The sequence below is a fragment of the Crocuta crocuta genome, unplaced genomic scaffold (assembly GCF_008692635.1).
Source record: "Crocuta crocuta isolate KB4526 unplaced genomic scaffold, BGI_CrCroc_1.0 scaffold186, whole genome shotgun sequence".
NCBI classification, from domain to species: Eukaryota; Metazoa; Chordata; class Mammalia; order Carnivora; family Hyaenidae; genus Crocuta; species Crocuta crocuta.
In genome coordinates this window covers 7,156,872-7,180,691 of record NW_027551569.1, presented here as the reverse complement: position 1 = coordinate 7,180,691, position 23,820 = coordinate 7,156,872, and the positions used below count along the sequence as shown (strand labels likewise).

Here is a 23,820-nt window from a genome sequence, read left to right as displayed (position 1 = left end):
TCAGAACATCTGAGTGTCTCCGCGGGGCACCCCCCACCCCTGAGAGTGTGGCCTCCCCTTATTGCAGACAGGATGTGAAAGCACGGTGGGGGGTGGGGGTGTCTGCTGTGAGCCTGGGGCAGGCAGGGCTGGGTAAGACTGTCATCTTCCCGCCCCACCCCTGCCATTCCATTCCACCGAAATAGAAGGATAGAAGGACCGAGGTGTCAGCCCCAGGGAGGGAAGCCTCTGAAGCAGGAAACAGCCTGGGAAGGAAGGCTGAGGGAAGCAAGTGTGTTAATATTCGCAGGGCAGCAGCGGTCATCCCTGGGTTTTCTGTTTCCACGGCAGGCAGACAATCACCACCCTTGCTCAGCAGAGCCTGGGAGGCAAGACCTGGGCTTGGTTTACAAATTGCTGGGTGATTGGGCAACTCATCTCCCTCTCTGGGCCTCAGTTGTCTCATCGGTAGCCTGAGGGACTGTGACTAGGTCCTTCCGTGTTGTGACATTTGCATCCTTGACAACTTGGCGGCCCATCCCGGCCCTCAGCATCCCCCCCTCCTATCATCTGGATGGTCTGCTGCACCTCTGGAAAGCAGCAGGGACATAAGTGTTAACATTGAGGGGTGGTGGGTTTGCCTAGAGCCCCCTCCCTGGGAGGTGGGCAGGGGCACATCCAGGGACAGCCCAGCCATGGACCAATGCATTTGGGGGAGGGGGCTGCTGTGTCAGCTGTTAACCCTTTATTCCTGGGGAACCATCTGGGGGTCCCAGGGGAGGGCTCAGGGAGTTAGGAAAGGGAACCATGTGTGGGGGGTGCTGGGAGGGAGGTGTTTGGGGCAGGATGTATGTATCAACTGGTATGGAAACATTTCACCATTTTGGCCACCTGTGTGACTGCATGAGAGCCCTGCTATCTATCTGTCAGCCCTGTGTGTGGAGGGAGGGACAGGAAAGGCTGCTGGGGCCCAGGAGTCACTTTCTGGCCACCATCAGAAAAATTCCTTTCACTCAGTGGGTGGCAGGTCACTGTTTCCAGTTGGCCCAGCCTCCCAAGGCCTGTGGCCACAAGGAAGGGAGGCTTCCTCCCCGCACTCCACCGAGGCTCCACGGCCTGGCCAGGGCAGGAAACTGCCTCAGTGCTGGGTCCTCTGTGCCTCCCTCAGCTCTCTTCCCTCCCCCAGTGGCCTCCACCCTCACTCATATCCCCCATCCGCCAGACGGGGACCCTTCCCCTCGGTTTTGCCTGTTGGGCAGAGGAGAAAGTTGAGATGAAGTCACAGGAGCAGGTGCAGGTTAAGGGCAGCTGGTGGGGGATGGAAAGACTCTGGATTCTCGGTGCAGGGCCCCTTCTCTGCCTGCTGCCCCGACTTCCCTGTGCAGCAATTTCACTTTCTATTTTAAACAGTTTGGGTTGGTTGCTTCCCTGCCTTCCTGCTGGGTGTTTATAGTGAGGAAAATAATTGGTAATATTTGCACAGATGTGCTAGCGCAGCAGCTCATCACGGGCACCTTTACCCGGGGGACCCTCCCTGCCCCCAGCCTCTCTCTGCCAGCCTGAGGAGCCAGCCTGCAGAGGGGTAACAGCCAGCCTCCCTCCACCCCCAGTCTCCCAGGAGCCTCAGGCGCTGAGGCTCAGGCAGAGCTGGGAAGCGGAGGCCAAGAAAGTGCCCTAGGCGCACCCAGAGGCAGGCCTCAGCTGGACTGGGGGTGGGGGGGGTCCTGCCCCTGCTGCAGGAACTGATCTGAAGGAGCCCAGGCTCTGCAGAATGGGCTCTTTCTAAGGGACTGTGTAGGAGGAGACCCCCTGGGGGCTCCGTTTCTGATTCCATTTTCTCCTGCAGAGTCTGAATTTGCTTCTGGGGTAAGGGAGGGGGTAATAAGGAGGGGGAGCAGGTGATCATAGGAAATCATTGGGCTTCTTCTCCCCCATCTCAAGGCCTGAAAGCAGCATTCTGGGGGGCTAGGGAGGAGGTGGGGATCATCTGGGCTGTGAGACAGGGCCTGGACTGCTGTGTGTGCTGCCCACTGCCCATTCTGGGGCCCGGCCAGCCTGGCGATGGGGCGAGACTGCACAGCTGGCAGGGCCAGGTGAGACTCCTCGGCCACCACATCTCCTTCTTTACCCGTTATATGCGGGTGTGCATCTGTGAGCGTGGCCTGCAGTACTTGTGCATGTGTGGGCTGTACCCGTGTGTGTGTGTGCGCGTGCGCATGACTGCACGCCTGTGCCTACGTGTGTGTGCATGCACGTGCACATGTATGCTACATATATGTACCATGTACACACATGCATGCGCTTTGGTTTGTTCTCCCCTAGAAGCCGACCCAGAGACAAGGATTCAATTGCAGGTAGACGACCCCAGATAGCAGAGCAGGAGAGTGAGGAAGAAGGTGAGGTGGAGAAGGTAGCCAGTGAGGGCCATGGTCTCAGCGAACTGGGGCCATGGCAAGTGTAGGATAAGACTCAGATTCCCCCAGCCAGAGGGCAGAAGGTTGGGGATTTCTGTACGCCAGCTTCCATCCGTCACTGAGTGAAGCCTCCGGACAGGGCTGTTGGCTCTCAGGCACTTTGGCTTGGCCTTGCCTAGTGTCGCAGAGTTCCCAGGGAACAGCCTCGGATGTGTGGAAGTAAATGCCGAGTGGCGCCAGGTGACACCGCAGGGCCTGATGCTGCGTGGTGGGTGTGGTGGGTGTGGTGGGTGTGGTGATGTGTCGCTGCTGGGGTGAGGGAGCTGCAGGAATGACCGGCTTGGTCCTCCAGCCCCTGAAGGTGTATGGCAAACAGCCTCAGGCCAAGCCGCCTTGGGGGGGGCTGCCCCAGCTGAAGAGAGCCTCCTCCCCCCAGGCCCTTCTCCTTTTCTGGNGGGGGGGGGGGGGAAGAAAGGCATGGCCCTTTGTCCCAACTTAACCCTGAAGGGCATCCTGACTCCAGACCCCACTGCATCTAGGCCTGCCTCACAGTCTGACCTCCCCCTGCCCAGATCTGCCTCCTCCTCCCTTCCTCAAATGATACCCCAAGATCAGCCCCTAATATACACCTGGTGCTAATCTCTGTCTCCAGGGCGTCCAGCCCATGCAGCATGTGTGTGTGCAAGAGAGAATAGCTGGGTCTTGCTGTGGGACACATGCAGGTGTGGGGTGTGCAGACCCCACCTCCCCCAGGGCCCTCCACACAAGGTGATCTGAGGCCAAGCTGGTCCCTTTGCTGGCCTGGGCAGGCTCCTGGGGGCCTCGTGGGGAGAGGATACTGGAGCTTTGGTGCCCAGGCCGCGGCCTGAGGAGGAGATGGGCCCCTCCCCGCACTGCCCTGGAGCAAGAGGGAGGTACAAGGGACTTGAGAACGGGCACCAGGGGAGTGGGGCTCCTTGGTGCTCTTCAGGCCCCATGTTCCCCCTTGATAGCTACAGACAGCTCAGCAGAGCCTCAATCACCCTTCCTCCGGACCTGCAAGCTCTTGAACCTAGAAGGGACTTTCCTTCAGGCACAGACCGTGTCTTGTCCTGCGTGGAGTCAAGTGCACGCCATCACTCTATGTCCAGGCTACTCTGAGCAGAGCAGTTGTGGGGTGGGTGGGTACTCCGGCCACCTCTTCTCCTAAGACCTTCTTGAGAAAACTCCCAGGGGCCCAGAGCAGCAGATATGTGGCTGGAGGACAGTCCCGGAGGCCAGTGGGCTGCAGGCAAGGTGCAGGCAGGTGAGGACACTAAGAGGCCCAGAGGACACCAGTGTTACAGAAATGTTTATTACAAGGATAAATATATACAATTGTGGGATATTAAAACCACTGATCCTGGGCCTGTGGGACTTCAGGGGATGCAGGGAGTAGAGGGTGGGGGCAAGGCCAGGTTGGGGAGGATGGTGGGACAAGGTGGGCCAGTGGTTGATCCACAGCCCTGGGCTCTGGGTGCAGCCTGGGAATGACCAAGTCCCCAGATCCTGCACAGTTGGGTCTTTTGCTTGAGCCCAGACAGGCCTGCCCTCCCAAGGTACCGCCCTCCTGGCTGCCTGGATGCCTCTAAAATTCTGGATGTTCCCTAGTGGCTGGAGGTGTTGGGAGCAGCTCTGATTAGGGACATCAGTGAAGACAGCTGACCCCCAGCATTCTGAGGTGGGAAAACATCACTGGTCTTTGAGAGCATGCTGCCTAACCTTCTTCTCCGAGGTGGTGAAGCCTCAGAAATGGCTGTAGTTTGGCTCCAGCCCAGATGCCCTAGGCATAATCCGAATAGCTTGGGAGACTCCTGCCATGTCCCTGTTCATGAAAACTAAAGGTTATGGGGAAACAAATCTCCTAGATGAATTCTCCTCATCCCTCTAGACCTTGCTCAAGGGACACCTTCTCCAGGAAGACTTCTGAGCACTGCTGGGTTGCTCAGCCCCCATGCCAGTCCTGTATCCTCCCCTCGTTTACATTCATGACTCCCCAAGGCCTCTCCTTGCTGCTTTCCCACAGGGCTGGATCTAGGGCCCTCTGCTCCGTGGCTGGTAGGCTAATGACACTCTCTGGGATGGTATTAGCTCAGGGCCTCCCAGGAGGAGACCAGAAAAGGATGATAGAGGTGGGGACCAGAGGTGGAACAGGGAGGCCTAAGTAGTCTGGCAATAATTCAGAACCTCTGTCATCACATCTGTCTTTTATTCCTGCACAAGGAAGCTCTAAGAACCTACCCTGGGTGTAGAGCTTACATGCCTGGGACTCTTCTTCTCTATCTAGAATCTATGGTGTCTTGCAAGCCCACAGGAGACAGCCAGGAAGAGCCAGGGGCCCCTGTGTTTCTGTGTATTTCCCTCCTGATTGGCTGGAGGTCTTGGCCTCATGGGGCCCAAGAATGGAGCTGGGGAAGCTCAGGTTGTCCCCAGAGTGGAGACTCCGATTAGCCCAAAGAACTGGGTCAGATCCCCTACCCCCAGGTGTCCTTTTATCTCCCAGTAATCTTCTGCTTTTTCTCTGTGGAGAGGCTAGAAGATTGGGAAGTGGGCTGCTGGCCTGGCAGGTGACCCGTGGTGGGAGGGGGGACAGAATAGGCTGAGTCCCCAGACAGCCTCAAGCCAGAGGTAGGTCCTGCCTAGATGGCTTGGTGGGCAGCCCTATTCTCTCTTGCTTCCTGACATAGCCTGGGCGAGAGGGTGGTGGTCGTGGTTCTGCTCTGATACTGGGGGCTGTAGACAAGAAGTGATGGTGGAGCCCTGCCAGCTACAGCCTGGGAGGCCTCCCCACAACAAGCCAGGATTGTGGACTGTCTTCAGGGACCAGGGCTCTCCAGAGAGTCTGCAACCCTAAGCCTCACTACCTCCTTTGGCAGAGAGGTGAGCCAGGGTTCCAGGCTCTGCTGGCCACTAGCCATGGCCATTCTGGGACATGTAAGCTGCCAGAGCCACCACCACGGCCACATAGAGACCAGCGCCCACGGCGATGGAGAGTGTGGCCAGGAAGAGGGCTCTGCGGGAGGTGGTGCTGGCCAGGCGGAAGTCTCCCTTGGAGATGGCCTTGCTGGTCTAGAGAGAGAGAGATGCTGGTAAAAGGACATGTCCCCACGGCTGGGAACGCAGCCCCAGCCCACCGGGCTCCCACCCAGTGCTGCACATGGAGGGTCAAGCCCTCCAGTGGAGGGAGGGGGCAGCAGCAGATGCCCTGTGCCCCTCATGCTCTTACCCCCTGGGAGAAGTAGAAGGCAGCGATGCCCAGGGGCCAGAAACAGCAGAGCATGGAGAAGATAGTAAGGCCCAGGTGGTCCCTGGGGGGCAGCGCCACGAAGTTGTCTTCACTTTCGCTGTCTGTTGAGGTCACATCACTCTGCAAAACACGAGTGGGCTTTTGAGAACAGGCCCAGGATCACCAGCGGCAAAGACGTGGGACCACTGGTAGTGTCATCTCCTGTGGGTGGGAGTGTAGGTTGGGCTTGGTACTCTCTACCCAACTTAACTGTGGCCCACTGATTACCTCCTTTGGAATTAGCACAAGCATATAAAGAAAGAATATAAGTATTAATGTACAGGCATGTGTATCACCAGATAGTAATTGTGAAAGAAGAGAGGTTGAGTTAAGTGATGGAAGAACATACAATGGGGTACCATGAAACCCTTAAAAATCACCTTGTAGACAAATATTAAATTACATGGAGTGATACTGAGATACGTTGCTTAGAGAGAAAAATCTAGTTATAAACTATATACAGCAAGGTCTTTTTGGGGGAGTAGGGTGGGAGAAAAACATTGAACAAAAAAAGACTAGAACATCATCTATTAAAATAATGTTCTCTTCCAGTGGTTTTCTGTATTTTTAAGTTACTTATATAATTAAGAAAACAAGAGCAATAAATGCTATTACAAAATTAAGTTATTGGAGCACCTGGGTGGCTTAGTCGGTTAAGTGTCTGACTTCAGCTCAGGTCGTCATCTTGCGGTTTATGCATTTGGGCCCCATGTCAGGCTCTGCATTAAGAGTGTGGAGGCTGCTTGGGGTTCTCTCTCTCTCCCTCTGCTCCTCCCCTACTCGTGTTTCTCTCTCTCTCTCTCAAAATAAATAAATAAACTTAAAAAAATTAAGTCATCAACCCAAGTTTGTGTTTCTCAAAGTGTGGACAGCATCTGTGCTGGAAGTACCTTTTCTTTGGTAACATAGATTCCTGGGCCCCAAGCCAGGCCTACTGAATCTCAACACCTAGAGGTTGGCCTGGGAATCTGCATTTTAAACATATGCACTCACCTCCTCCTCTTCCTGGTCATTATCCTGGCCCTGTAGCTCTTCCTGAACCCCATAGGACACAGTCTGGATGGTGACATCCTCTTCTAGTTGGCCAGGTTCTGTGGACCGCTCCGTGGGCCCAGCCTGGGGCTCCCTGTTCTCTGTGAAGCTGGTCTCACAGCTGTTTGCCTTGGGTTCCTTGACCTTGTCCCTCCCCAGGAGGCAGGTGGGCCTGTACCAGGCCTCCACGGCCAGCTGCAGGGATCCTGGGTCCAGGAGCTGGTGGGTGCGAGCAGAGCCAGCACCACCCAGTAGGTAGGAGTAGAGTTTCTCCTGGCATGACCAGCTGGGCGAAGCCTCAGGGTAGGGGTAGGGGCCATGGAGGGGGGCAGGGCTCCGAGGCAGCAGAGGGTTCTGCAGTTCACTCAGACTCTCCATGGTTCCGGGGGCAGCTCCAGGGAGGGGAGCCTGGGCCAGTTGAGCTGTCCTCAGAGAGCCTGATGGGTGAGCAAGACAGACAAATGCTGAGTCCAGGGCTCTGGATGTAGGACTGGAAATGTTTAAGAACTCAGGCCCTCAGACCCTGCCTTTGCCACCGGCCAGCTGTGGGACCTTGAGTTGGCCACTTAGCTTCTCAGGGTGTCCCTTTCATAGTCTACAAATTGGGCATGGCCACAGCACTTACCTCATAGAGTTGGTTCATTCATTTATCCTGACAACACATATCAGTTGAGCATCAGCTCCCCATCAGGCAGACACTGGGGACACGGAGGTGAGAAAGGTGAGCAGAGAGAAGGGGACTCTTGGCAGAGAGTCTTCACGGAGCTCACGGCGGTGGCGAAGACACCTGCCCTGAAGGAGAAAGACATCAAGGGGCCTAAGAACGTGCAAGGCACAGAACAGACACAAAGGTATAGGGAAGGCTTGGGAGCTGAGATTTGAAGAAAGAGGACCAGTTGGTAAGGCAAGGGAAGGGGAACACATTTCATGCAGAGACCTGGATAAAGGATGTTTGCTCTGAGAGGCTGGGAGAAGGCTGGTGCCTCTCAAGGTAGAGACGGAGAGGTGAGACAGGGAGTGTGGCCAGACTATGCAGCCTGTTTAGGTCTAAGGTGGCTTCCGGTGACTTGGCAGTAGGGGTTAGATAGGGTTTGGGTCCAGAAGCCTTGCCAGCGCTGTGTGGGGAGTGGCTTGGAAAGGGCTGGACTGATTGTGACACTGATAGGAGGCTTTGCCATGGCTTCAGGTAAGCTGAGGACAGCTGGGACTCAATGGTGAGGAGATGAAGAAAAGGGGAGCAGCCTTGGGAGATATTGATAGGACTTGGTGGCAGGTGGGATACTGGGTTGAGGAAGATTTGTTTTAGGGTTGGATGGGACCATGCTTGCTCAGAGCTCAGCACAGGCCACGTACTAATTGCAGCCGATTCTTCACAGGGAAGGATGCTTCTTCCCAGTTATGGTCTTAGAGGGGTGCTCCTTAGACTAATCTCTTCTCTGAGGTAAGTTGTGGTTTCAGGAAGTCCTGTGGGATCTAAGGCAGGGCCTCCAGGGCACTAAAGTCTAGACTTGCACATCCCAGCTGGAAGTGTAGACACACGCAAGGGCTAGTGTAGACACCCTCTAGGACTACTTCTTCCTCCTTCAGCCAGCCCTGAGCACCTGGGAAGGGCACACAGTAGGTGCTCAGAGCTGGCTGAAGGAGGGAAAGGCAGTCTATACATGTGTTTACAGCAAAGCCCGCAGACATGCTGGGGTGTGGCAGGTAGAAATGGCATATGGAGAAGGGGGGCAGGCCCTCCCAGGGACCCTACTCACACCCTCCCAACCCCATCATAATGTTGAAGGGTGATAGGGTCATGTCTTGCCCTGGATTTATAATCTGAAGATGGGAGAGTCAGTCCTGGCCTTGATACTTTGGGTCAATAATCATGCCCTCCTGGGTTTCCTCATCTGTAAAGTGCAGATGATAATTCCCGCCCAACTCACAAGGTTGTTCTGAGGATCCAAAGAGATGGCTGATGTGCCAATGTACATGATAAGTGGCAGGGGCTTCTATGCTGCCCAAGGTCATTTCTGGCCTGATGGTAAAGGGAAAAGTGTGGGAAAGGATTTATGCCTTCAGGGATGGGTTTGTCTAGGCCCCCTTCTCCACTCCCACTTCCCATCAGGAATCCATAGCCAGAGCCTGGCCATTTTTCTTTCTTTCCTAAGAGAAGTGGTTGGATTCTAGAAAGTTGGTTTTTGGGAAACCTGAAGACAGAGCATGGCCCCAGGAATAATGGGGAATGGGACAGAGTGAGGTGGGGGAGGCACAGGCAGGGCTAGGGGAAGGCATTAAGGGTGGGTCCATGGGGGGCCAGGGTCCCTTGGCTGGCCTGCTATGAGGGAGGAGTGAGGGCTGTGCCTGCCTGGAGGCAAAGGAGGAAGAGAAGTCTGCCCTGGCTTTGTCTCAGAGGCTCTGAACCCGGAGAAGTGTGACCTCTGGGGCTGGGGCTCCAAGAATGTCTAACAGAATCCTGGTAGGACCCAAAGAAGGGCGTGTGGCCCAGGTGCCCAACTCTTCCTTCAGGGAGGACACGCGTGGTGCTGGGCTGCCCTGCACCTGGGGGCTCTTTTGGCACATGAAGCAGTTACAAGTTCTACTTGGGCTGTCACCCAGCTGTGGAAGAAGCTTCTCCACATGCAGAGATGGGACATCAGTTCTTGGGAGGGGTGAAGCTCATAAATGCCAGGGCTTCACTACTTCTCCCTCTTCTTTCCTCTCTATGGATCAAAATGCAGGGGAGCCCCTGGGACTATAATATGTGGACAGGTTCCTTACTGCAGGTAGGGGCCTTGCTGGATCAGGCTTGTGCCTGGGCTCCTCTGGCAGATTCACAGTGGGACTGATCTCTTCTGACCCCTGAGGGCAGTTTTTGAGTCCTTGTCAGAGCCTCCCCCACACCAGCAGATGTGACCTGCAGATGTATAATTGAAGGGCACATGAGCATAAGGCTCATGGGTTTGGGAGTCAGGCACACTGGGATTCTATTCCTTACTCACCCACATTAGCTTATTGATCTGGCACCTCGGTTTACCTATCTGTAATAAGAGGGGCTGAATTAAATGGTCATCGATGGTGGCACTAGCACTCTATGAGCCGATAGCCTCAAGGAGCCCTGCAGAAGTCAACTCCCCCACTCCCTGTCCCCTGTCAAGACACAGGAATAGTTGAGCATGCTCAGAACCCAATGAGGTGCTACCTTCCCTGTCATGACCCTTTGAGCACATTGAAGGAAGCAAAGGGAAGGCAAGGCATCTCTTTGTCAGATGCACATTAGAGCCATAGCATCATCCTCTGACTTCCCAACTCCCCCTGGGCTGCCACAGTGCTGGCTCTGACCTCCATCTTGCCCACCCTATGGGATTCTAGGATATGGCTCCCACAGGTCCCTGGCCTCTCCTCGAGCTGGTCCTAATTAATGCCCCCTCTGCTTACAGCCTCAAGCCTGTTGCCATCTGCATAGGCAGAGGTGTGTGGGGGCCTTTTGGCAGGCTGCTGTGGGGAGGACCAGCCCCAGAGCCCTCAGAGCAGACTAATACATCAACGTCACCCTGCCCTATAGCCTGAAGGAGGCATAGGAGGCCTTGGCAATCACCTGTCCAATCCCCCAGAAGGAAAGGAAGGATACTTGTGGCCAGGAATCAGGCCCCAGAGCTCGGGAGACTGTGGGGGCACTTGTAGGGCACCTGTCCACTGTCCAAGGCAGGCAGGGGCACCTGGGTCCCAGCTCATCCCCCTGCTTTTGCCAGCCATCCTCTCTTGGTCAAAGTATATCCAGCTGAGCTACTGAAACCCAAACCACGAAGCGTTTCCTGGATTATACTCCTCTCCACCACACTGATGGTGCCTCTGGGCAGGGGCTTCTTAGCTTCAAGTACAAAGATGTATGATCCTGGGTTTCCACAAAAGGGACACACTGAAAGCCACCTGAATGTCCAACAATCGGGGACAAGTTAAATAAATTATGGTACAACAATCCAGTGGTACAAGGCCTTCGAACAGGTTTACAAAGAAGAATGACATGAGGAAATGCTCATTGCAGATTCAGTGAGAGGGAAGAAAAGAAAATGGTATGTGCATATAATCTTAACTCTGCCAAAACGTCAATGGTGATTATCTCCAGGGGTGGGAGCACAGGTATTTTTCATTTTCCTTTTTACACCATATTTTTTCTGTTTCCCATATTTATGTTTTACATTGAGCATGTACTTCCTTTAAATCAGAAAAATATTAAGTGCATAGACTTCTTCTGAGCTGAACTATCTAAACTTGGTTTTAAGGCTTTCCAGGCTTGGGGTTCCTTCTAGGTTAAAAGGCTGAGCACAGCATCCAAGCCTGCCCTGGGACAGACAGAAAGACAGACAGACAGACAGACAGACAGACAGACACACACACACACACACACCTCTGCTTCCATAAAGCAACCAAGTTATGGGCTATAGCACCTACTCACAGTCCAGCCAAAGGTCACTGGTCTCTAGCAGGTCATGCTCACCCCAAAACCTGCTAGGGCCACATGGGAGTCCACTAAGCCAATCCTGGGGACCCAGCACTGAGTCCTGGCCAGAAGGAGGGGGTGGCAGGTCCCAGGCCCAGGCTTCTCTACCTGTAGCCTCGCCTGACATTTTGGCCTATTGCTGAGGGCTACCTCTCCCTGTTCCTTGGAATAAGGGTCCAGTATTCAAAGCAGAGTAATTTTCATCTCCACTTCTGCCTGGTCTCATCTGGGCTGTGTGTGCCTGCTGTACATGTGGTACTGTATGCCTGCTTACTTGCTGGTGAGCATGTCTCTGCGTGTGTGTGACATGTGCACACATGCGCACAGGTGTGTGCACTCTGCTCTAGAGGGAAGACATGAGATGTCTGCAATTCTTTTTTTTTGTTCTTTTTTTAATGTTTATTTATTTTTGAGAGTGAGAGAGACAGCAGGAGTGGGGGAGGGGCAGAGAGAGAGAGGGACACACAATTGGAAGCAGGCTCCAGGCTCCAAGCTGTCAGCACAGAGCCCGATGCGGGATTTGAACTCATGGACTATGAGATCATGACCTGAGCCGAAGTCGGATGCTTAACTGACTGAGCCACCCAGGTGGCCCAAGATGTCTGCAATTCTGAAGCTGAGGAGATTGCTCTAGATCGTACAGTTGGGCAAGAGGTCTGGGCCCTGCAAAAGGAGAGGGACAGGTGGACCTGGGAGGCCCCAGGTCCTGGCTTGTTTCTTTTCAAGCTGAGAACTGAGCTGGGCCCTAGGTTCTTTCCACTCCCTGATTTAGAGACAGAGAGCACACTGCCACCTTCAGACTAGGGACAGGACACCATACAGTAATCCACTGGGGTCCAATTACAGCCTCCCACAAGAGTCTGATTGTTCTGGGGTCCAATCACATGCTGTAACACCAGTTTGCTTATCTATAAAATGTATGGAAGGCTAGAAGGGGTTGATTTTTTTTTATTTTTTAAAATGGTTTTTATTTCTGAGAGAAAGAGAGACAGCGTGAGCAGGGGAGGGTCAGAGAGAGAGGGAGATATAGAATCTGAAACAGTCTTCAGGCTCTGAGCTGGCAGTCAGCACAGAGCTTGATGCAGGGTTCGAACCCACGAACTGTGAGATCATGACCTGAGCCAAAGTCGAATGCCTAACTGACTGAGCCACCCAGGCACCAGAAGGTGTTGATTTTTAATAGCTCAGCTCAATATGACCCTGACATTCTATTGAGAGAGGAAGAACAATAACTTAACATTTATTGAGCTTTTTATCACGTGCCAGGAATTAACTGCTCTAAATGCTCATCTGACCCTATCATTTCCAGTGAGAGAGTCACAGTGGGATAGGGGCTTCCTCTTCTAGGAAAGAACTGGCAGACTAACCTATGTCACACCAAACTGCCAAGAACAGCTAGAAAAACTAGGGAAAGATATGGAGGCATCAAAAGGCAGCAAAGAATTACCAAGGGAGCAAGAACTTGAGGGGTCAAGTTGCCAAGATCCCAGACGAAACAGAAACACGGACAGGTGAGTCTGACCCTTGGTGCCACTTTCCCCTTCCAGCAGTATCAGAGGCGGGGTGGGAAACAGGAATTCAGTGCCTGTTAAGGAGGGCCCTTTACAGGGCCCATGGATTTCAACTGAGACTTCTTTTGGGGTTTGCCTGAGGAGCAGGAGCAAACCAGAAACAGACCAGCCCTTATGGACACAGAAACCAGGCTTTGAATCAGCTCTCACCTAATTGGATTAAGGTGATCTGCACGCAGCCATTAGCGCACACTAACATCACCTGCACGACTCAACCCAGGCTGCTGGGCTCCATCCTCACAGTTTATGATTCTGAAATGGGCCTGAGAATTTGTATCTCTAACAAGTTCCCAGGTGGTGTTGATGCTACTAGTCCAGGGACCACACTTTAAGAACTGATGCTCTAATAATCACCATAAGACTAGTAGGGGAGCCTGGGTGGCTCAGTTGGTTAAGTGTCCAATTCTTGCTTTTGGCTCAGGTCATGATCTCGCGGTTCGTGAGTTCGAGCCCTACTTCAGGCTCTGCGCTGATAGCATGGGGCCTGCTTGGGATTCTCTCTCTCCCTCTCTCTCTGCCCCCCATCCACCCCTACTCACATGCACTCAGAGAGGTTAAATAGGTTTTCTGAGATCACACAGGTAGAGAGTGATAGAGCTCCATTTGACCTATGTCTATCTGACGAGAGCTCATCCTGGATGAACAGCATCAAGTTCATGTTGGCTGCAGGGGCAGGGGCTGGAGTTGTTTGTTACAAGCACTACCGATGGGCTCTGAAGTGCTTGGGAAGATGCCTGGTAAACCCTTAAAAAGAGGCAAAAGGGACAATGAGATGTGTGCCCAGGAATTCCAGCATGTCCTTGGGATGGGACCAACCTTTGCCAGAATGCTATGGAATAATACCAGCTATGATTGGGGCACCTGGGTGGCTGTCGGTTAAGCTCAGCTCAGGTCATGATCTCATGGTTTGTGGGTTCAAGCCCCACGTTGGGCTTTGAGTTAACTGTGCCGAGTCTACTTGGGATTCTTTCTCTCTCTCAGCCCCTCTCTCTCAGCCCCGCTCACTCTCTCTCTCTCAAAATAAATAAATCAACTAAAAAAAAAAATAGCTATGATTTCCTGCAGCCCCATAAGAGCTAGGTATTTCATATGCTTCATCTCAAAACTGTACAACCACCAGTGGGGCTGGCTATTATTATTTTCCATTTTTCAAATAAAGAAACTGAGGCTCAGAAAGGTCAATAACTTGTCCAAGATTAAACAGTGATGGGGACTGGAATTGAACCCAAGTTTTTTTTTTTTTAATGTTTTATTTATTTCTGAGAGAGAGATAGAGACAGCGTGAGCAGGGGAGGGTCAGAGAGGGAGGGAGTCATAGAATCTGAAGACAGGTTCCAGGCTCTGAGCTGTCAGCACAGTGCCTGACGCGGGGCTTGTACCCACGAACCGTAAGATCATGACCTGAGCCGAAGTCGGATGCTTAACTGACTGAGCCACCCAGGCGCCCCATGGAATTGAACCCAAGTTTAATTGAATCCAAAGCCTGGGCTCTCACTTAACTATGCCTTTCAGAGCCTGCCTGTGTGCTGAGGGTCGTGATAAATAGTGCGAGTGTGATAGTGCTGAGGTTAAAATGGGGGCCTCAGTGAAGGGAATGGGAAATGGGAACTTTATGAAAAGATTAGGAGATCTGGGGTGATTTGGCAGCATGGGGGTGGCTCCCTAGATAATCTTGAGGTCTGAGTTCATATAAATACAGGGCCATTGTGAGGACGTTCAGCTGTTGGCCACTATCTCTAGGTGCAGCAACAGCAATTCCTTCTAAACTGAAAGATAAAATCAAGACCTTCTTGGTAAGGCAGAGGCTTAAATATAAATAATTAAAATCCGGGGGAAAAGGTGAAATCTTTATGATTAGGCGCTAGATCATCCTCTTATCAGATAATGTGTAAACTGTTCTGCAAACTGTGAAGTGCTGTGACTATGGTGGTTGTTTGCAGATGGCTTGAGGCTGGATTTGATGATTTCTGGTTTAGAGTCTTGGCTGCGGCTTGCTGCATCTGACAGTAGCGAGAGAAAGCCAGGGGTCGAGGGTGGGGAGGAGGGTGAGGCCAGCAGAATCAGAATCAAAGGAAAATGAGAACTTGGCTTTCTTTGCTTCAGTTTGCCTCTTCAGGGAGCTAACACAATTGATTATCCTTTCTCCTCGGTCTTCAGCTGCTCCTCATTCCTGATCCTTCCTAATGGCACTTAAACATATTGTAGTCTTTCTTGCTTAAAAAAGAAATCAATTGTGATGATTGTAAAACCCGGCTGTAAATACTTTGATACTCCTCCCTTTGAGAGGTGGGGTCTGTGTCCCTCCTCTCTAATCTGAGTGGGCTTGTGACTGCTCCGACCACAGAGCACAGCAAAAGTGATGCTGTGTGACTTCAGAGGCCAGGTTATAAAAGGTCATGCATCCTTTACCTTGCTCGCTGAGAGACTCACTCTCCCAACCCTGAGCCACCCTGTCTGTAGCTGCACTACTCTGAGGTTGCCATGCTGGAGAGGTCATGTGTGTAGAAGCTTTGGTGGATGGAACCTGCTGGGCCAAGCCTTCCAGTCTTGCCAAGATGTCAGACATGTGAGTGAAGCCATGTTGGATGCCTCAAACCAGCCCATCTGTCAGCTGAGTACCACTGTGTGACCTCTGTCCCTGCCATACGGAGTGGAGTAATCACACAGCTCAATGCTGCATCCGTTTCTGACCCTCAAGGTCATGAGGTATAGTAAAATGTCTAGTTTTAGACTAAGTTTTGGGGGTGGTTAGGCAGTTGCAGATAACTGGAATGCCTTTCCTCGGTGCCACTTCCCTCCTACAGCTCCTGTCCCCTCTCTCTTTCATTTCACAGCTGCGTTTCTCAGGAGCATTGTCTCTACTCACATCAGAATCCTTCAGCTCTCAGCTCAAAAGTCCCTTCCTCAGGGAGATGTCCCTACATCCTCAGCCTAGATTTAGGCTCCTTGTTTATCAGCTCTCCAGGCTCCAGTTCCTCCTCTCAAAGAGCTTAGCAAGTCTCTTTTTCCGTATGTGTGATTTGTTGATTAGCATCTTCCTCTCTCACCAAATTGTGAACTTCAAGAGGGTGGGGACTGTATCTTCCTCATTCGTGCAGCACCTTGCCTGGGGTATACTAGGCACTCAGTAAACATTTGATCTCATGAATAAATTAAAGAATCAATGAATGAGTGAGCTAGGTTAAGTCTCCCCTACAAGAAAGGTCTTTCCAGGATCTGGGGTGGGTGGAGCATGTCTGCATGATTTCTTGAGCAGTTAATTCAGACCAGTTCTTGGGATGCAAGAATAAACAAGAAATGGTACCAGCTTTGAGGGGGGAATACAGACTAGCAAATATGAAATTTCAGTACAATGGAGTAAGTTGTGCTAGCTGCACAACGGAGTGCTAGAGGTGCACTGATAAGGGACTCCTATCCTGGGACAGGAGTAGAGGCAATGGCAGAAATTAAGAGGCTTTCAGAGCATGTGACACCTGAACTAAATCTTTTTTTTTTTCAGTTTATTTATTTTTTGAGAGAGAGCGAGAGTGAGCAGGGGAGGGGCAGAGAGAGGGAAAGAGAGCATCCCAAGAAGGCTCTGCACCGTCAGCACAGAGCCTGGCTCAGGGCTCAAACCTGTGAACTGTGAGATCATGACCTAAGCTGAAATCAAGAGACGGACACTTAACTGACTGAGCCACCTAGGTGCCCCGATTGAATTTTAAAGGAAGACTCTGAGTCATTCAGGTGAAACGATGTGAGAAGAGCATTTGCAGCTGAGAAACAGCACAGAAATGTGAGGTAGTGGAATGGAAGGGAAGCCAGGGTGGTTTGGTGTTGATAGAATAAGGCAGGAGAGGTGGGAAGGCCTTGAATTCCATGCAGAAAAGTTTTCTTCTGTGGGAAGTGGGGAGCCAATAAGAGTAGTAGCAAGAAAGTAACATGGTCATACCGGGTTTTAGAGCACTCTGGCTGGCTGCAGTGGATAGAATGCATTGAGGTGAATGAGAATGGAGGCTAAGAGTTCCACGAAGAGACTAGTATAAAAATGCAGGCAGGAAAGGATGAGGACCTAACCCTGATCTGTGGTAAAATGGATGGAGATGAACAGTCATACTCGAGGAGGAGTCAGGAGGCTGAATGAACAGAACTTTGTGACTAACTAGAAGTGAGGGAGAAGGGGGGAGCCTAGAATGACTCCCAGGCTTCTGGTTTTGTCAGCTAACTGATGCCAGACCAACTGACAGAAAATCCAGGGGAAAGATTGCTGGTTCAAAAAGGCAGCCCGAGGGGTACCTGGTTAGCTTAGTCGGCTGAGCGTCCAACTTTGGCTCAGGTCATTATCTCACGGCTCGTGAGTTTGAGTCCCACATCCAGCTTTGCGCTGACAGCTTGGAGGCTGCTTTGGATTCTGTGTCTCTCCCTCTCTCTCCGCCCCTTCTCTTCTCAAGCTCTGTCTCTCTCTCTCAAAAATAAACAGACATTTAAAAAAATTAAAAAAGAAGGCAGCCTGAGCCCTAGCGATGACCTCTTCTCCCTCTTAAGGTTCTATTAAAGTGGTAAAGCATATATTTCTAAAAGAATGAAATCATAACAAAATTGAAAACAACAAAAAATGATATCAGTGGGACAGAAACACTGAGAAATTTCTGGAAGATACAGAGCAAATGAAATTCCTTGGTGAAGAAATAAGTGCAGAGACACCTGCAGCCCCAAACAGAATAAGAAGTAAGAATAAGTCTCATTCAAGGGGGAGGTCTGTTAGAGAAAGAAACTTACCCAGTTTCAGAGAAAATCCATACTGGTTGCCTATGCTAGTCAATACCTTTCTTTATTCATAAGTTTGAGTGGACACCAAAGAATAATGAAGAGCAACTATATGAAAATAAAAGAGAAGGATTAAATACACAAATGGAACAATCGACCCAATAAGATCAAAATCATTCAACTTCTAGAAGAGTTATCTAAATTTTTTTCAATTCATATCCTCTGGGGAAAAAAAAAAGAGGACATTTGTAGCCACAAAATGAGAGCAGTCTGCTATGAAAAAGGAGCAAAGAACATGAAAGTGTTTTGGAAAACGAAAATGACTTGTCTAAATTTTCAAAAATTTAGTAAAGTGGGGTGTCTGGCTGGCTCAGTCAGAAGAGCATGTGACTCTTGGGGATATGGGTTTGACCCCCATGTTGGGTGTAGAGATTCTTAAATAAATACAAATTTAAAAAATTTAATGGAAAAACTGGATAATAGGATGGACCCAGGTAAAGACTAAGTATTTAATGTGAAAGAACAAGCTAATGAAATTTCCCAAAACATAGAGCAAAAAGACAAGAAGACAGAACATATGAAAGAAAAGTAAAAGACATGGAGGGAAGTCCCAGAGGTTCAACATCCATCTAATAGGAATTTCAGAAAGACACAGCAGAGACTGAAAGGGAATAACAATTAAAGGGACAGAAACAGGAAGTAGTTCCTAAGCTGAAAAAACAAAAGAGAATATTTATATTGAAAAGGCTCACCACGCACCAATCCAGTAAAATGAAACATGCGTGCGCACACACACACACACACACACACACACACACACACACACACACCAAGGAAGAGCAGGTGGGAAGAAGTGGATGAGTTGGGTCTTGGGATGCTAGGGTAGAAAATCCACCTGACAGATATATGCAGTTGAATCCCTGGATCATTGTCAGGGCTAGAGAGACAGTTGAGAATTATCAATGGAGCTACGAAGAGCAGAGGAGAGGAGAGGGTAAAGGAGGGAACCCAGGAAAGAGAGATAGGATGGCTGGAACACTTCTCAGCTCCCAGGGGAGGCTTCCTAGGTACTTCCAGGGGACATCAGTCTACCTTCTTTTCTATCTACTTTCACCCTGGGCTCCCATGGGCTAGACTGCACCACCCCTCAGAGTATAATCTATTGGCTTAGGGCCGGGTCTGTGGCTAACAAAGGTGAAAGTTACCAGGAGGATTGGGACAGTGGCACCATTACTCAAATTAGTCCATTTTCAGGCAGGAATCAAATCTTTATTCTTGCTGAAACAACCTGTCTCTTCACTGAAGCAGCTTGTTCCCAACCACTTAGAAGCAAATAGTGCATCTAATGGCAGAAGATAACACACCTAACGGAGAGAAGAGGTAGAGCATCAGGTCCTCACTCCCGCTTGGTTTGCTTGAGGAAAGGGGGTGGTGGGTGCTGGTGGCAGCTGCAGGGAGGAGGGAGAGAGAATAAAGGAGGAGTAAAGAGAAGAGAGAAACTAAATACAAAGAGCAGGGATGAGATTAGGGATGAGATTCGTCTTTATTGTCCCCCACCTTGCTGCAGAGGGGACCTTGCTCCAGGCAGGATGCCCACCAAGCCCCTGAGAAGAAAAGGGGGTTAGAAAATGACAAAGGTTTAGAGAAATGGGTTGTTTCTTCTACTTTGTCCCTGGAGTGGTGTACTTTGGGACTGGAAGTCCCTCTAGGACTCACAGATGAATTGGCCTTTGAACTTGAAGGTAATTAATAATGTGCAGATGTCTCTGGATATTTTATTCTCTGCTTCTGTCATATATGTGCCACCCAGCATAAGGGACCTACATGTGTGTATTTCAATGTTTCAATCTCTCTCTCTCTCTCTCTCTCTCTCTNACTTAATCATGTGCCAGGGCTGACTCTCTTCTTCCCTTTGAGGCATTGCTGAGGGGGTCGAGCAGAGAACCCCAGTAGAGAGTTGGCAGGTGGGAAACACAAGGAGTAGCCATTGGGTAGTTTTCCCTGGTTGAGAGAGGAGCCAGATGTGTCTACCAGGGTGGCGAGAGATACCCTGCACTCTGACAACTCTGAGAACAGCTGCAGAAGGGGGTGGTGCATTGTTCTAGCCCCAGCAGGAGCCCAGCACCCCCACAGACTAGTCTTGTAGAAAATAAAGCCCCTCTCTATGCTTGCTGCACTATGCGGTTGCCATTACTTTGTTATGAGGGTTAGTGACTATCCATTAATTCTGGAGAGCTGATTTTTGCCAGTGCTGCACCAACAGCTGGGAGCCAGAAAGTGCTGGCATGGGGTGGGGGGTGGCGGTTGATCCCCCACATTGGCTGGGTGCTTAAAGGGTAAGTCATGGGGGTCACTGGCATGCCTTACTCAGCTCTAACCAAGTGCCAATTAGCTAAGGTTTTTCCGACCATTGGCTGGGCCTGCCACAGTTGAGGAAAATTATTGTCAGAGAAGCACATTTTGTTTTCATATATATAAAAAAAGCTCTCCCCGGGGATGGATCTCTCCTGACTGTCCCCTCCTCTAGTCTTCTTAGGAGAGGGGATCCAGCCAGGCAGGGTCCCTAGGAGAAGGTGGCTAAGAACTGGGTCCCTGGCCCTTGGCTACTCACAAGGGATATTGTGAGGGGGGCTCCTTTCCTGGACCCTTGGTCTGCAGGCAGGGGCCCTCCCAGCTCTGCAACTCTGTACACACTCATGGCTTTCCCAGGAAAATAAAGAAGAGAGGGGGATCTTAAAGAAACATCAGAAATATAAATGGCTTTTTCAGGTTCTTATTGCTTCCTCCTACTCCATTCATAAAATCCAGTTCTCTGCTGAAAGGACATTAACTTAGTCTTAAAACCAGGTTAATGAAGTTGGTATGCTCTGTTCAAGAACTGAGGGATTTGTGGTCTCAAGATGGCCAACAGAGAGACTCCCAGAACATTAGGAATGTTAGAACTTATCTAGTCCAACCTTCTTTTACCGATAACAAAACTGAAGCCTACAGAGGGGAAGGACTTTGCCTGAGTCTGTGGCAGATCTGGGACCAAACATGGGGCTCCTGACTCCAATCAAAAGCTTTTATTCTGAGATATTTTAACACTCCATTCTCTTATTTTACACCCAATTATTGAGTCCTTACTATCTTCCAGGTGCTATGGGGGAGGGGAGGTGTGCAGGGAGGCAAAGAGATGAAAACAACACAATCCTTGCCTTCAAGGAGCTGTTTCCTCAGATCTGTGATTCTTGGGGGGAAAAAGGCAATGAAAACTGTGAGTCAGACTCTCACCCTACATTATCTTCTATAGGTGATGATGAAAGAGAAGGGAGGAGGGAGCCCTTTTGATGCCTCAAGATTTATAAGTTGGGTTTCACAGATTCTATGACCCCAGGGAGGTCAAAGACAAAGGAAGCCATGGCCAGGCTAGGAGAAAAGGGTAGAGGTAACAACGATTGGATCACTTCCAGCCAGACTGGCTAGTGGACAGAAACAGTGACAGCAGCTCATGCTGGTATGATGACCTACAGATGACAAGCCTTCAATCTGGTACATTGTTTCATTGAGTCCCAAGGCAGTTCCCTGAAGTGGCACAACAGCTACCTTGTCCCCACTTGAGGGATGAGGAAACTAAGATTCAGAGAGTTTCAGGGAACTGGCCTCAAGCTGATAAATGCCAGCGCTCAGCCAAGAACTCCTAGTCTAGTGCTCCTTCTATCGGGGGGGGTGGGGAGGGGATTTGTGCTTGGTTGAAATAATAGGGACAAAGCAGTGGTCAGCCACAGTGATAGGCCAATCTTCCTCTACGCAGTTTTATTTTGATCTCTACATTCTGCCACTCAGAGAACTCTGCTCTGAAGAATTGGAAGCACTTTGCAGGCCTGAATGAGCTCATTCAGCACACTCTTGCCAGAAAGAGGGCGGACTCCAAATGGAGGCTCTGTCTAGGGTGACCAGCATTTGGGCACATACTAGAAAACAAGGCTCAGGTACCCCCACTCTCTGCCCTCATGCACCAAAACCAGCCTCCTTCCGTTAGAGTCAAGAGCGCCACAGGAAAAAATGAAGGTATTTTCTGGTACCTACTTCCTTCCCTGGAGAAATGGGTTAATCAGTCCTAAGGGGCCTGGCCCATCCTCANAGCCTACAGAGGGGAAGGACTTTGCCTGAGTCTGTGGCAGATCTGGGACCAAACATGGGGCTCCTGACTCCAATCAAAAGCTTTTATTCTGAGATATTTTAACACTCCATTCTCTTATTTTACACCCAATTATTGAGTCCTTACTATCTTCCAGGTGCTATGGGGGAGGGGAGGTGTGCAGGGAGGCAAAGAGATGAAAACAACACAATCCTTGCCTTCAAGGAGCTGTTTCCTCAGATCTGTGATTCTTGGGGGGAAAAAGGCAATGAAAACTGTGAGTCAGACTCTCACCCTACATTATCTTCTATAGGTGATGATGAAAGAGAAGGGAGGAGGGAGCCCTTTTGACGCCTCAAGATTTATAAGTTGGGTTTCACAGATTCTATGACCCCAGGGAGGTCAAAGACAAAGGAAGCCATGGCCAGGCTAGGAGAAAAGGGTAGAGGTAACAACGATTGGATCACTTCCAGCCAGACTGGCTAGTGGACAGAAACAGTGACAGCAGCTCATGCTGGTATGATGACCTACAGATGACAAGCCTTCAATCTGGTACATTGTTTCATTGAGTCCCAAGGCAGTTCCCTGAAGTGGCACAACAGCTACCTTGTCCCCACTTGAGGGATGAGGAAACTAAGATTCAGAGAGTTTCAGGGAACTGGCCTCAAGCTGATAAATGCCAGCGCTCAGCCAAGAACTCCTAGTCTAGTGCTCCTTCTATCGGGGTGGGGGGGGATTTGTGCTTGGTTGAAATAATAGGGACAAAGCAGTGGTCAGCCACAGTGATAGGCCAATCTTCCTCTACGCAGTTTTATTTTGATCTCTACATTCTGCCACTCAGAGAACTCTGCTCTGAAGAATTGGAAGCACTTTGCAGGCCTGAATGAGCTCATTCAGCACACTCTTGCCAGAAAGAGGGCGGACTCCAAATGGAGGCTCTGTCTAGGGTGACCAGCATTTGGGCACATACTAGAAAACAAGGCTCAGGTACCCCCACTCTCTGCCCTCATGCACCAAAACCAGCCTCCTTCCGTTAGAGTCAAGAGCGCCACAGGAAAAAATGAAGGTATTTTCTGGTACCTACTTCCTTCCCTGGAGAAATGGGTTAATCAGTCCTAAGGGGCCTGGCCCATCCTCAGCCCAAGGGCCATTAGCGGGCAAAGAAATCTTGAGGCGTGGGGCGAGGGGAGGAACACAGCCACTCCAGTCACCCTGAGGAGCAGGCTTGGGGAAGAGAGGGATGCTTAGTGAAGCTGGTTCAGATTTCCCTCATGAGCAAAACCATGGTGGGGACTGGGGTACAGGAGTCCAGGATACTCTCCTTACCGTTCTTTGTGGGCAGGGTGTCTAAGAGCTGTCTCAGGTTGGGGTTAAGGCCTGGTGGTATGGGGTCAGAGTGCCCAGGTGCCTACTTGGGCCCCAGTCCCACAGGCCCCTCATAGCATCCCCAGCCTGTAGGGTGAGGGGTAGGGATAGACTTGGCAATGATCTCTTGCGGAGCGAAAAGATGCAGTCTGCAGGGAGGAAGAACCCCCATCCCTGAGAGGGGTCCCACTATGCTCCCCAGCTCGATTCAGGCTCGGTGTCTCGCTCTGGGTTCCCGCTGCGCCCCCAGNCAGGGGAGCCCAAAGGAGGCTGCGGAGCGAGGGGCGCACAACTGGAAAGGTCTCTGATTCCTGGAGCCGAGCTCCTTTTATCAGCCCTTCTCCTTACCCTACTTCCCCATTCCCGCAGGAACGATGGGCGGCCCTGGGGCTTCTTGAAGTATTTTGGAGCTCCTAGGTTCCCAAGCTCTGAGTTTTAATATTAACCTAAAGAGAAGAAAACAAGCAAACAAAAAGCATTTATTGAGCGCCTACTATATACCAGACACCATGTCAGGTTTTTATGTTTTTAACCAATATAATCTCATTTAATTTTCTTAACTCTATGAGGCAATATAATCCCTCCCCTCTCCCTGCCCTTCCCCCTCCATTTTACACATGAAGAAGCTGTCCTCAGAGATTAAGTCTCTTGATTTGGAGACAACAGTGCTGTGCCGGCAAGTGCACAGGCTTTAAAGACCATGGGCCTAAGGTTTGGTCTTAGTGTCTCACTAACTGTATAACCTTGAGCGAGTTAACCTCTCAAAGCCTTGGGTTTCTCATCTGCAAAGTGGGGGAGCTGTAGCC

The 23,820-nt window shown here is 50.8% G+C and overlaps 1 protein-coding gene across 3 annotated transcripts in view; it reads right to left on the bottom strand.

The window, feature by feature from the left end:
* Positions 1–3,728: 3,728 nt before the first annotated feature.
* Positions 3,729–23,820, bottom strand: part of SYNDIG1L (synapse differentiation inducing 1 like) — a 45,217-nt gene continuing 25,125 nt past the window's right edge. The window contains exons 2-6 of one of the 3 annotated variants that reach the window (XM_077750673.1): positions 23,363–23,460; positions 7,355–7,521; positions 6,691–7,166; positions 5,638–5,778; positions 3,729–5,480 (exon numbers count right to left, since the gene is read on the bottom strand). In XM_077750673.1, the coding sequence (XP_077606799.1) occupies positions 5,322–5,480; positions 5,638–5,778; positions 6,691–7,107 (717 nt within the window). In that variant the 5' untranslated portion in view covers positions 7,108–7,166; positions 7,355–7,521; positions 23,363–23,460 and the 3' untranslated portion in view covers positions 3,729–5,321. Of the gene's footprint in view, positions 5,481–5,637; positions 5,779–6,690; positions 7,167–7,354; positions 7,522–17,058; positions 17,109–23,362; positions 23,461–23,820 lie in introns of those variants that run through there. The other 2 variants (XM_077750674.1, XM_077750675.1) reach the window with 2 other exon arrangements.